Raw genomic sequence first — 13,255 nt, forward strand, 5'->3', positions numbered from 1 at the left:
GTCTTTGGAATTTTGAGAGCCATTTATTTCTGAAGATGGGTTTCTAAATATTGAGTTTTATGGCCTATGAAAAGTGTTGGTCTAGGACTTGGAAGACCTGAATTCTAATTCTACATTAATTACTCACTACCCAGGGACAGTGGACAAGTCACTTCATCAGCCTGGGCCAGTATCCTTAGGGGTTCAAGCATAGAGAAATCCTACATGAATTTTTGTTGATTCTTGTTACTATAAAGTTAGGTAGAACTCACAAAGCTCCTAGACACCACAGTATGAATAGGTTCTTAGAATTTTCTTGTGTGTTGGCATCTCATGTTTCTTTCAACCCTTTGTTTTTATCCTCTACTAATTTATACCTTTTTTCCCCCACCGTTATAGTACTCTTGTCCATCTGTTCTCTGTTGTGTGATCCCAATCCAGATGATCCTTTAGTGCCTGAGATTGCTCGGATCTACAAAACAGATAGAGAAAAGTAAGTATGGCCAGAAAAGTACCTGTGGTGGGGTGGAGATGTTTGTGTCTCAGATCTTAACTCAGGGCTGAGTCAGATATTTAAAATGAAGTTCTAATATACTGACCTGGGAACAGAAAGAAGAGTGTTTACATCAAGTGTCTATAAGTGGAAGATGCTGATCTTATCTCTCATTGTTTCAAATGACTCCCACTGTCTAGAAAAATTTCTCTAGTTTATTTTCTACCAGCCTCATGTCTCCTGTTTGGCTTTTGACTTAGAAAAGCCTGTCTTTGGTAGGTATTTGTAACTGAGTGGGAAAAGGGAATTGATTTTCTACCATTTGGCATAATCTAAAAAGAAAGTTACTACAACAAGACATGAAAGCTCCAAATTTCCTTTAATTTTTTTTTTTTTTCAACGTTTATTTATTTTTGGGACAGAGAGAGACAGAGCATGAACGGGCGAGGGGCAGAGAGAGAGGGAGACACAGAATCGGAAACAGGCTCCAGGCTCTGAGCCATCAGCCCAGAGCCCAACGCGGGGCTCGAACTCACGGACCGCGAGATCGTGACCTGGCTGAAGTCGGACGCTTAACCGACTGCGCCACCCAGGCGCCCCCAAATTTCCTTTAAAAATAAATCTTAATGTAGAATTTACATGTTTTTAAAAAAGAATTTACATATTTTACAATTTTACTATGAATTATTGAAGAGTGGTCAGAATATTGAAAAAGATAGCAACTGAAAGTTCTAATTTTTTAATTTTGTGCATTCATGTAAGACTGTAGGAGGCAATAGGTGGGAAATTATGGATCATTTTCTAAAGTCAAAAGGATTATGAATTGGGGCACCTGGGTGGCTCAGTCGGTAGGGCGTCCAACTTCAGCTCGGGTCATGATCTCGAGGTTCATGAGTTCAAATGCAGAGCACACTTCAGATCCTCTGTCCCCCTCTCTCCCCCCTCCCCCACTTGTGTTCTCTCAAAAATAAATAAAACATTTTTTTAAATTAAAAAGGATTAAGAATTATTTGAATTCTGTTGGATTAGAGAGTCTTACAGATAGTATATTTTTAAATGGAGCTACACCAGCAATGAGGGAATTTAACTGCAACTGGTTCTTAGTTTAGTTTTGTCTGTGTTTAGGTCTGAATGGTATCTATAGTCATGTATTTCTGGCTGCGTTCAGAATAAAATTAGATCCTGCTTTTTTCTATTTGTGAATACATCCACAATTTTTTTTTTAAGACTTAACAAACATTTTTTTAAGTAATCTGTACACCCATCATGGAGCTTGAACTCACAACCTTGAGATATGTCGAGTTGCATGGCTCTACTGACTGAGTCAGACAGGTGCCCCACACAAGTTAACTTGTTATATAGTATTTTTTTTTTAATACTTACTTTTGAAAGAGAGAGAGAGAGAGACAGAGCATGAGTGGAAGAGGGGCAGAGAGAGAGGGAGACACAGAATCTGAAGCAGGCTCCAGGCTCTGAGCTCTTAGCACAGAGCCTGACGTGGGGCTCGAACTCACGAACCCCAAGTTCATGACCTGAACTGAAGTCAGGTGCTTAACTGACTGAGCCCCCCAGGCACCTGAATATGTTTATTTATTTTTGAGGGAGAGGGTGTGGGAGGTGCAGAGAGACGGGGCTGGGGGGGGGGGGGGCGGTTGGATAGAGGATCTGAAATGAGCTCTGCACCGACAGCAGCAAGCCCAATGCAGGGCTCAGACTTACCATCCATGAGATCATGACCTGAGCTGAAGTGGACTGTCAACCACCTGAGCCACCCAGGAGCCCCCACACAAATAAACTTTTAATGAGAGACCTATTTTGTCCAGTATCTAGGTGGGCATGAATGCCTACCAAGAGGCATTTTCCAAGTGATTGTAGTGGTATTGTTCACTGAACTTTTCCTGCATCTCTTTTTAAACAAAGAATCTTCTGCCCTGCTTATTTTACTACTAGAATGTTCTGGAGCAATAAACCCATTCAGTTTTAGCAACCACATTTTTAGGAAAGTATTACATGAATTTAATCACTATTGGTATATGATTTTAAGAACCATATATAATGTAGAATTATGTAGTTTTAAAAATTCCAAATAAATGAATCAGGGACTGAAGATCTTTCTTAGAAATAGGTCAGTCATTGGGGCTCCTGGGTGGCTCAGTCAGTATCTGACTGTTGGTTTTGGTTCAGGTTATGCTCTCATGGTTCATGGGTTTGAGCCTTGCGTCAGGCTCTGTGCTGTCTCTGTGCTTGGGATTCTTTCTCCCCCACTGCTCTCTCCCCTGCTCTCTGCACTCGCTCTCTCTCTGTCTCTCTCTTTCTCTCTCACAAAATAAATAATAAAACTGAAAAAAAAAAAAAGGAAATGGGTCAGTCAAATGTAGAATAAAGGTGTACCAGCAAATGCTAACATGTAATCAGAATCCTATTAGTAGCATTTAAAGGACATTGTTTTGGGTTTTACAGCCTTTTCCCACCATCACTGACTAAATGCTTAATAGAAATTTAGAAGTCTTTGCTAGACTACTACTAGTTAGTCCCTTGAAGTTATTAGATAGGATAATGAATGAAATCTGTTGCTTTCTGACTGACTCCACCTGTGTTAAGCCACGCTTCTCTTTGTGTGTACAGGTACAACAGAATAGCTCGGGAATGGACTCAGAAGTATGCGATGTAATTAAAGAAATTATTGGATAACCTCTACAAATAAAGATAGGGGAACTCTGAAAGAGAAAGTCCTTTTGATTTCCATTTGACTGCTTTCTATGAGCCCACGCCTCATCTTCCCCTGTGCACATGTTTACCTGATACAGCAGTGCTGCGTGTTGTACATACTTGGAACAACAAACTAGAAATACTGTACTTCTGTACCAACATTGCCTCCTAGCAGAGAAGTGTGTGTGTGACAAGCCAGTTCTCCAAGCGTAACCTAGGTGTGAGACTAAAAGTTTTCCTTACTGACTTAAATTTGGATAACGGCAAGGTGAGGGGTGGTGGGTATGGTGTGTGCTTGGATGGGGAAGAAAAGCTCCACTGACCTGTAGGAGATTGTTTTTAAGTGGAATCCTTTTAAACTCAAAACAGTTATGAAAAGCAAGGCGAAGAACACGAAGCTGTTTCTGTATTCATTTTATTCTGAAGGACCTCCGTCTTAGGTGAAAGTTATGACCAACCAGATTAAACTCTACCCACATCCTGTATTTTAAGGTCTAAGTTTAACTGGTCAACATTTAAATGGATTGGAGCTATTAGTACATAAAGTGTGATGGGCTTTGTTCCCACATCTTTTGCATCTCCCCACCCTTCAACCTTTGTCCTTTCAGCCCCTTTCTCTCTTCCACATTCTTTGGTTTGTATGTGGTTTCTCAGTTAATACATAGCTAATAGCTCTTATTTTTCTTATGTTTTTAACTGCTTAGGTCTATCTGGATGTAAGGGTGAAAATTCATTTGATGGAAATACTTGTGTATATTTAAAGACCCAATTGCTCCCCTGGAGCTTGTACGTTCAAGAATGATTAATCTGTGTAATAAACTGATTACTACAGTCATTACATATAATTTTGTGTGAATAGGCCTTTTGATTTTAAGAACTTTGTCTAGCAGAGATTAGTGGTGGGTTTTCCCCCACCCCTAAAATGTTTTCATTTTTACTGGTTGCATTTCAAAATCATGAAACAACTCCAGTTTACATAGTCAAAAGGATATCTTGAAAGTAATTTTACCGAACAAGGGCATAAGCTTAAAAGCATTTCCATGAAACTTACATGTGCAGTATTCCAGGAACATGACTGTTAAACTAAATAAGAAATTTGCTTTATTAATGAAAGTAAGCTGCATTTCACCAAAACCTTGTGACATTCCCTTGGTACATAGGACATAAAACAAAGGCATTGCTATTTGGTAAGTTAAGCTTCTGTGATTGTGATTGTAAAAGAGCAACATTGACCAAACCTGGGAAACATGAGCACAATCTTGTATTGGAGAGTCTACATAATTACTTTGCACTGACATTGCAGGATGTTCATCCAATTTTAAATTGTACTGTATGTGGCTTTTTGAAGTCTTCCCTTGACTCTAGTAAATTGTAGTTTGAAACTTGTAAACAACTGTGTTTGCCAGAAACATCATTCGTGTGAACTAGGCAAGTTACTTTTTTTTCATCTCCTTCTCCTAATCTAATTGTAAACCAGGCCATCCTGAAGGCCATGGCTGATGCTCTCCAGCCATCAGGTTCTTTCAAATGCATCTTTACACTCTTGCACAAAAATTGAGGAATAAATGTCCACTGCTTTTGGTTTTAAACTTGTTTAACTTGTCTTATCTCTCAGTGTCACTATCCCCATCTCAGAACTGAAGTGTGCTATAACCTGAAACCTCTTGAACTGCTGTTTAGCTGCTGGCTACTTACTAGCATTTCTAGCATTCTTGACCTTGCAAAGAAGGTTTGGCTGTTAACCAGCTGTGGGGAAAGGAGTTAGAATTGAGCTCTAACCTAAAATTGCCCTGTATTCTCAGTATTATTGGCAGGTGGGAATTCATCAGTTTTGGATTTGCTGTTAACTAGCCCGGTGACTGTGTGGGTCATTTGCACAGATCCTGAAAGCCCCATTCTTTGTCATCTTCAAGAGCAGCCAGCTCATTACCATTGATTATGTCATAACGTAGATACTTTCACAGGAGTGCTCTTAAGCATTTCTAAGTGCTAAATAAAAGCCATCATCTGGCATATCGATACCAAATGAAAGGGTTTGAATGGTCATAAACAATTAGGCCCTTGAATGCAGTTTGGTCTTGCTTATTTGAATATAGGGCATATTTGGTCCAGTCTGTATCCATGTGCCTTGGCCAGAACAAAGTCTCATTGAGGGAGGCCACCTTCCCCAGTCATAAAAAGTGTGTGTTAACTTAGGGTGATTCTTGTCTGGGATTAGATTGCTTTTTACAGGAATGTCTCCAGCTTTATCACATGTGAAAGCTTATTTGTAGTAACCCTGAGTGTCTTGGTGAGGCAGTGGTTCCCCAGTGTATCAAAATTGATGTGTATGAGTTCCCTTTGCTTCTTAGTTCTTTTTTTTTTTTTTTTTTTTTTAAGATTAATTGATTGATTCGTCTATGAGTGGGGGAGAGAGCAAATCCCAGGTAGGCTTCACACTATAAGCACAGAGCCTGACATGGAGCTTGAACCTAGGAACCGCAAGATCATAACCTGAGCTGAAACCAAAAGTCGGACTCTTAACCTACTGAGCCACCCAGGCTCCCTGCTTCTTAATTCTTAACATGGAGTGCCTTGGACAAGTTAGAGTTGGAGCAGTCCCTCTTGATAAAACCACATGATTTCAGATATTTGCATGCTCTGTTATTGGCCAGTGGTCAAAGGTAGCATTGTCCTGTTAGTTTCTACACTTTGGATAATACACAAACTTGGAAGGAGAGCTCTTGGGTTAGGGAATGGCAGGGAGGTCTTTAGAGAGAAGGATATGGTAGTGGTCAGAGGGAGGGACCGTGTTCTCTGTAGTGACCTAGTGATAGAAGCATTCCTTTCCCATTTCCAATGGCTACAGTATTCCCCTTTTTCCCCCATTTCTTTTTGCCTTACCAGGTTATTTTGAGCCCTAGGTATATTATCAGGAAAAATGAATTATTTCTAGATTACTGCTGGAATGCCTATAAACTGTCCCTTGTCTGCAATTAGGTGAAACTGGCTTTTGTCTCATTCTGCTATACCATACTCCCTAATACCCGGTGGCTTTAATAGAAGAACTTTAGTTCCTGGGTCCCCTGAATTGTGAACATATCTTTCCTTCCTTCCTTTAGTCCTTCCTTCCTACTCAGGAATAAGCATCTTTATTACCCCATAGAAAATTGTCACTAGTATTAGGGACCCATCTCCTTTTGATTCCCTTTGTGAAACACTTCATTTCAAGTGATGGGTTATTTTGGTGGATGTGAGGTTATACAAGGGAACGCAGATTTTTTCCCCCAAACATACATACATACAGGTAGAGAGTGAGTGGGGGAGGGGCAGAGAATTTCGATGCGGGGCTCAAACCCATGAGGGTGCAAGATCATGACCTGAGCCAAAATCAAGAGTTGGACACTTAACTGGCTGGGCCACCCAGGCACCCCAGAGAACACGGATTTTTAATATGAAAATAACTGAAGGTAGCACACTTTCCAAATGTACATACATTCATATACATCCAAAAGGGAAAATAAATTTCCTTTGGAATGCTCCTGGAGCCTCTTTTCTACTTAATTTTTCCTTATGTTTTACCCGCACTTAGATGAAAAGTGGTTGTGAGTTCTCTGTACTCCACAAAACTGCCTTAAAAGCCTTCAAAGCTCCAGCTGCTAAGTAGTTGGTCTTCAGGCTCCTTTGAATATTTCCAAGTCAATTCCTGGGTCTGGCCATGGGATCACTTTGTCATGTTTAATATTCATGAAACAACTACATTGCTCCATTGTTGCCTCCATATTTTACCTTAGTTGATAAGAGTGGGAAAGCTCAAGGGTTGGGACTGTCTAAAGCCTTTAAGTCCTTGGGCCTTAGTGGCTGAATGTATAACATGATCACCAACCAGCTTTGGCTTTTCTTATTGACTGTTCCTGGACTGGTTGAATCAGAGTTAGACATTTTTGTGACAAGTGGTGACTTTCCATCTCTGGATTACTTGTGGAGCTGCACCTGATCAGAGGCTGAGTATAATATGCCTCTTAACAGATAGGGAACTGTATGAATATCTTAGCACCAAGGTGGCCTCTTAATAGTTTTTTTATTGAGTGGGGGTTTTTGTTTTTAACCTCCTCTGTAAGTTATTGGTAGAATGGCCTTTTCTGAGGCTGGGGCTCCTGAGTGCCCAGGCTAAGCTGTCTGACTGCTGTCCAGGGAAGAGCAGCTCCGGCCTTGGTGTGCTCCTTTCAGACTTTTCCTGAGGATATTAGGAGAAATAGCTACCATTTTCTCAGGCACCTCTCTCCTTTGCTTTGAGCTACTTGTCCTATTTGAATGTCTTCCTCAGTACTTAAAAAAACGGACTCTTAAAGGATATTCCTCTGACTTAAACTGTAGTGCCGCTAGAAAATGAGTAGAGACGGTTTAGTTTCCTGTCCTCAGGATCAACTACTCCCCCAAATTGTCAGCTTTCTCAGCTTTTAAGTTTTCCATAGGAAGTGAGGGTAGCTTTAGACGCTCCAAAGCTCCTTCTTGGGCCCCCTGACTTTGAAGTTTCTAGAAACAGCTCAAATACAATCTGACATTTGGGCTTTAGAATCCGCACCGTCTCATGGATGCGAGAGTTGGGTCATGCTTGAGATAGTTGGCAAAAGCTAGGCTACCTACTTGACTGCAAGGGTGTCTGTAGCTTCTCCCAGCTAATTAAGGAGCCGTACTGGTTAGGTCTTTCTGGGCAGTTTACCCGCCTTCAGATGGCATTGCTGCCATCTTTGAAAAGTGTGGCTCCTTGCAGGGTGCTGCACTAAAAATTGAGGGCGGCTGGCCTTGTTTAAGAGGGCATCCAGGATTTCCCCTCACCTGCTGCACTGTGACAGAGGGATCCAAGGCTTTCTCAGGCCTGCCAGAGAAATTGAGCTTTTCTCTAAATATGGCCCCAGGCCATCTCCTGGTCTTCCTTTAGAGGAGACAAGGAGAGGGCATAAGAATGGGTATGGGGAGGTTCTGGTGCATTGTAACAGGTTATGGGGCAGATACTGTTTCCATGAGGGTGGGTTCAACCTCTATAGAAAGGGCACTTCCTTTTGAAGTTTAAGATGTAAACTTTGGGGGAGGGGGCAGGATTCCTTTGTAATTTCTCCTCTGACACTGTCTCTGTTTGTCCTTGCTTATCCTGCCCCCTGCTGCCCTCTAGGTGACAGTTGGATGGGTTTCAGTTACTGTGCCCACAGATGGAGGAGGTGACTAAAGTGCATTTTGCTTGAGTAGGGGTGTGAGCTGCTATCTGAGTGGATGCTAGTGCCTGAGTGGCCAGCAGAGGGCAGTGGTGACCCATGGCTGTTAAAACCGTGAGGTGGGTGGTCAGTAAATCTGCTTGGACAGAACCTGAGAGGGGCTTTTGTTGGGGTGGGGAGGCCTATTTGTGCTTAGCTTTGTCACAGTTTATCCAGAACTGGATGGACCAATATCTAGCTCAGTCAGGCCCTGTCATAGCCTTAGTCACAGCAAGGGAACAGGCCCCAAAGGCTGCCAAAAGTGTCAAACTACCAGTTCCCCTCTCTCCTCTCCATTGGTAGAGTAGCCATATCCCTAGGTTGTGGACAGGTTAGTAGGGTCCAGGGCATGGCCCTTTGCCCACCTGCCTACAGGTTGCATGGGAGTAAAAGTCCTGTCCATCACTTCATATGAATAATGAGATCTCATATTTTGGCAGTTCTCTGCCTGGTGCCCACTCTTGCCTTTCCCCAGAGGCAAGCAGTCCCTGTCACTCCAGCCAACCAGCCCAGTCTCATCTGCCTGCCCACCTACTCTGGGCAACAAGGACATGTTTTCATACCCTGAGGGATGGAGGCCTAGAGACAGGAGGAACAGAGCTAGGGACTGACTGGTTGATAGGGCTCTGGCCTTCCCTTGTTTGTTTTAATCTATCTTGTGTTTGAGGGCTCCAGGCTCCCCAGTCTTCCAGCCCAACAGCTGTGAGCCTCCAGGGCCACTACCCAGAAGCCAGCTGCCTCTTCTTGGGGAATTCTTTGAAATTCCAGTCTTGGCCATCTGGATATGCAAATGTCTCCAGATTTGCTGAACCCTCCAAGTGGCTACACCCTAGGCAGAGTTGTGAGAATTCACCACCACTATCCCCAGATGGGGAAACCTGCCTAGGGGCTGTTGGTGCCTGGAACCCAGGTTTTCAACTACTGAAAGACAGACTGTAACAGTGGGGGAGAGAGGAGTCTTGAGGGCTCCCCAGATCCTACTCTAGTTTCTAACTATATAAGGGGATTTTGTGTTCAAAGGATGAGTTGAGAGGCCCTGGAGGTCCTTTCTAGAGAGCTGAGGCTCTGGGCCCAAGAAAGTCCCCATAATGAAGCCTTGGGTCTAGCCTGGCCAGTGGGTTGGGAGCTATCTGCAGGGAAAGTTCCTGATTTCCTACCCTGCCAGAGCCAGGCAATAGAGCTGGACTCAAGCAGCCCAGAGAGGGCCAGCAGCCTGGCCCCCAGAATGCCTTGCTCTCCCCCAGGCCTCCCCCTGGGGCTGGTTATCTGGCTGCAGCAGGAGGAATGTGTGCTCTGAGTGGGGAAGGGGGGTGGTCAGGGTCAGGGCGGAAACCTGGGAATGTGGACTCCCTGCCTGCCCCTGTCCCTGTTAGAGGGAGGGAACCTTGGAGAATGTGGCTGACAGGCTCCAGGCGTGGGAGAGTGTAGGTCTGCTTGTGTGTGTGAATATGTGCTGGAGGGGTGTGTGTGTGTGTGTGTGTGTGTGTGTGTGTGTGTGTGTGTGTGTGTGAACTTGTGAGAATTGTGAGCATGGACATTCCTTAGTGTTTATGTACATGGGTATGAGCATAAGCTGTGTAGCTTATGGGTTCAAATCTGGGTTTGAATCACAGGCCATGACTTTTCAATTGTATATTCTTGGGTGCCTACTTTTTCTCTCCTTTACTTGATTTTCTAATCTAGAAAAGGGCACCTGGCCCTTAGGCAATGCTTGGTGGAAAATGGCCTTATCAAGTTGAAGGCTGTGGCTTTTGGGTGCTTATGAGTTCTCAAGGAGGTATGCATGGACAATAAGACATCATTCCTGGATTCCTGTAGAAGCCAGAGATTTTCCCCTCTTCACGGCAGGATCAGCTCCTGACATACCCAGGGACTTGGGGCAGGTTGTCTGGGCCTCTTTGGGGCCCACAGCTCACACACCCACTTGGTAAGACCTGCGAGAGTGTGCCAATAAACACAATGGGCAGACATTTGGATGGACATACCTGGCCAGCCTGTGTGTCCCTGAACAGGGTTTGTCTGTCCCTCTGCTTCTCTTGGGGGACAAAAGGGGAGTCCATCTACCCCTTATGGTGAATAAAAGTCTAGAGAGGGGGTGGGAGGAGTTACCTCCAGCCACCTGGGATTGAGGGGTCCTGTGGAAGGAGGCCAGACTTCTGCAAGCTGTTTCCCAGCCCTACCTGAAGGATGAGGCTAAGGGATGAGCCATGGGTGATTGACTGTCGAATTGCGCACAGCCCAGGGTCCCTGCTTTCCCCCCATCCTAGGTCAGAGGCTAATAGCCTCTGTCTTACAACTCTCTCCCTAAAGAGTGTGTGTGTGCATTGTGTGCATATATGCATGTACATGTACCCATGTACACATGAGATTTGGGAGTCAGGAGTTCTTGGAGTCTGCTGACAGAACTTGGGATCCCAGCACAGAGAGGTTGGGGAATTATCCAAGGTCACACAGCTGGGCAAAACTAGGGAATGTTCATAGTCTTCCTGGGTAGAGCCTTTAGGGGGAGCTCCCTGGCTGCAAGGGTTTGAAGCCCCTGGGATGGTCCAGGCTTCCACTGGAGGAAGTGAGGGCTACAGCCCAGCTGGCCCTATACTGGAACCACAGGAGTGGCCTATAAGGGTGTGTTGAAGGAATGACAGATCTTGGCCCTGCTCCCACACACATGCACTGCTGGGAATGGGGGGGTTGAAATTGCTGAGATCAGTGGCCAACCCTGTTTCCTGCTTTGGATTTGGAATAGAAAGGGCTTTTCCGAGGGCCCTGGAACTGATGTCTCAGTTTCTGCATGGGGAAATGGAGAAAGGGATTAATTAGAGAGGGTCCTTAAGGAGACTATGTTAGAGGTCTGGGGCCATATGTAACAGAGTAGATTGCTACTGGGTGAGAGGTGCTTTGTGTTCTACAACTCTGGTGAGAGTGACAGGAAATTGGGCCAGTAGCTATGCACTAGTTGAGTTGCACCTGGTGAGAGATTGGGGGTGGTTTCCCCACCAGAGCCCCAGAGTGTGTGCTAGGCATGGCTCCGTAGTAGGGAAAGTGGTAACGTGTGACCACTGTTGTGGCTAAGTGTAGCAGCATTAGTTGTGTTTGTGGCACTTGAGTAGTGTTTCCCAGGTGTGTGTGATGGCAGAACTAGTTTTGTTGCTGGGATGAATCAGGTTCCTGGAAGGGAATGAACCTACTGGAGAGAGTGAGGCTATTTTAGTAGTTACAGTCATTATATTGATAGGACTCACTAATAACTATTAATAATGATCCTGAGACCCTCTGTGGTTTGAGTGCTCACCATGTGCCTGGCCCTGTGCTAAGTGCTCACCTGGGAGAAGCTCATTTAGTTATGTCAGAACCCTGTGAGTTAATGCCGTGTTGCCTGCGCCCCAGTATTTGTTTATTGTGCCACATTATATCCTCCTCTGGGGATGCCATACAGCTGCATCTGTGTCTTATTTGCTAGGTGCCACTTGTGGTGTTGTGTGGCCTTGTTGTGTACTTAGGCTCTTGATCCTGTCATGTTGCCAATATGGGGCACAACTGCATTGTTGCATAGCGTGACACCCAATTTGACAATGTTCCTTGAGGTGGTGGTGAAGATGTGTAATTTGGCTGTGTGACTTTCTTGCTTTGTTGTGTGACTTTGTTGTGCAGCCAGAGTATGCAGCTCCCTACTGTTGCCTGGTTTGAGACCAGCAAGTGGAATGTATTACTCATTTTGTGTCCTGGGGATGCTGTAGGTGTCTGGCATAGGGTCATAGGTTGTGGTGGTACAAGGGCCTGTTGTGAGTGGCAGGGTGAACTGGTTGTATGATAATGTGTCTATGGTTGTGTCTGGACACTATTGTGTGTGTCCACGTGAACCATTTGTGTAACCCTTGTGTCAAGACTTGTGGCACAAACTGTTGTGTGGTGTAACTCCCATGTAGTTACTGTACCTCCTTTGTGGTGGCAGTGCCCCTTAGTGATGTTTCTCTAACTACGTATTGTGTGTCCGTGTGACCCCCTCTGTGCTGCTGTCTCCCTTTGCAAGTCTGTGTGTTGTTTGACCTCGGTGCGGATGCCCCCACCTCCGCCGTCCCGCCGCCCCTCCCCCACGCCGTCCGCCAGCGCCGCTTGGCGATCGATCGCCATTGATTGTCCCTGACGAGCTGCTCCACTTTCCAGCCAATGTCAGGAGGGGGGATCTCCGCCGCCCTGGCGGTGTCATTTCCACACACTCCCTGGGCTGCCGCCAGCGCGGGAGTCGCCAAGAGCCGGCCTGGATCGCCTAGAGCGCGGACCGGACCGCCCACACCTTGCCAGGACACCCCCGACGGGGCGGCCTGACCCCCGCTTGTAACCCTGCACCCAGGGCCCCCTTTTCTGGGTGCGTGGATGTTGTTCCCACAAGGGTTTGGGCTGAGCCCGAGGAGGAGAAGGAGAAAGAGGGGGCCAGTTAGTGCTCCCGGGTGGGGGCATGCACGGGCTCCTTCCTGCGGGGAGGCGCCGGCAGGCCAACTTTGCGGGGGCCCAAACAGATGCTAATGATTTTCCGGGTGGCGCTGGTTATCTCTGGCCCCAGCCAGCCACCGCTGCTGGAGCACGGACACCTCCCCACCCTTCCTCTCACCCCCAAGAGACCCGCCAAATAACCAAACAACCCCAAGTGGACGCTGGAGGTTGAAGGCTCCCCGAGGAGCCCCCAGAACTCTGGCTGTGGGTAATGTTTGTTCTGTCCACCCAAGATGTTACTGCATCCTCTTCTGAAGATTTTCCCAAAGCCCCTTTTTGAAGCAGAGGAAACTGAGGCTCAGAGAAACCTTGCACAAGGTCACACGGACCTAGCCACTGCTCGGCTGAGTGAGTT

At 45.6% G+C, this 13,255-nt stretch overlaps 1 protein-coding gene across 1 annotated transcript in view; it reads left to right on the plus strand.

Annotated features, from left to right (window-relative positions):
- Positions 1–4,571, plus strand: part of UBE2D2 (ubiquitin conjugating enzyme E2 D2) — a 56,274-nt gene extending 51,703 nt beyond the window's left edge. Inside the window, exons 6-7 of the mRNA XM_030319415.1 lie at positions 379–472; positions 3,098–4,571. Coding sequence (XP_030175275.1) covers positions 379–472; positions 3,098–3,143 — 140 coding nt within the window. The 3' untranslated portion in view covers positions 3,144–4,571. The remainder of the gene's footprint in view (positions 1–378; positions 473–3,097) is intronic.
- The last annotated feature ends 8,684 nt before the right edge of the window (positions 4,572–13,255 follow it).

This window comes from Lynx canadensis, chromosome A1, assembly GCF_007474595.2.
Source record: "Lynx canadensis isolate LIC74 chromosome A1, mLynCan4.pri.v2, whole genome shotgun sequence".
Classification (NCBI taxonomy): Eukaryota; Metazoa; Chordata; class Mammalia; order Carnivora; family Felidae; genus Lynx; species Lynx canadensis.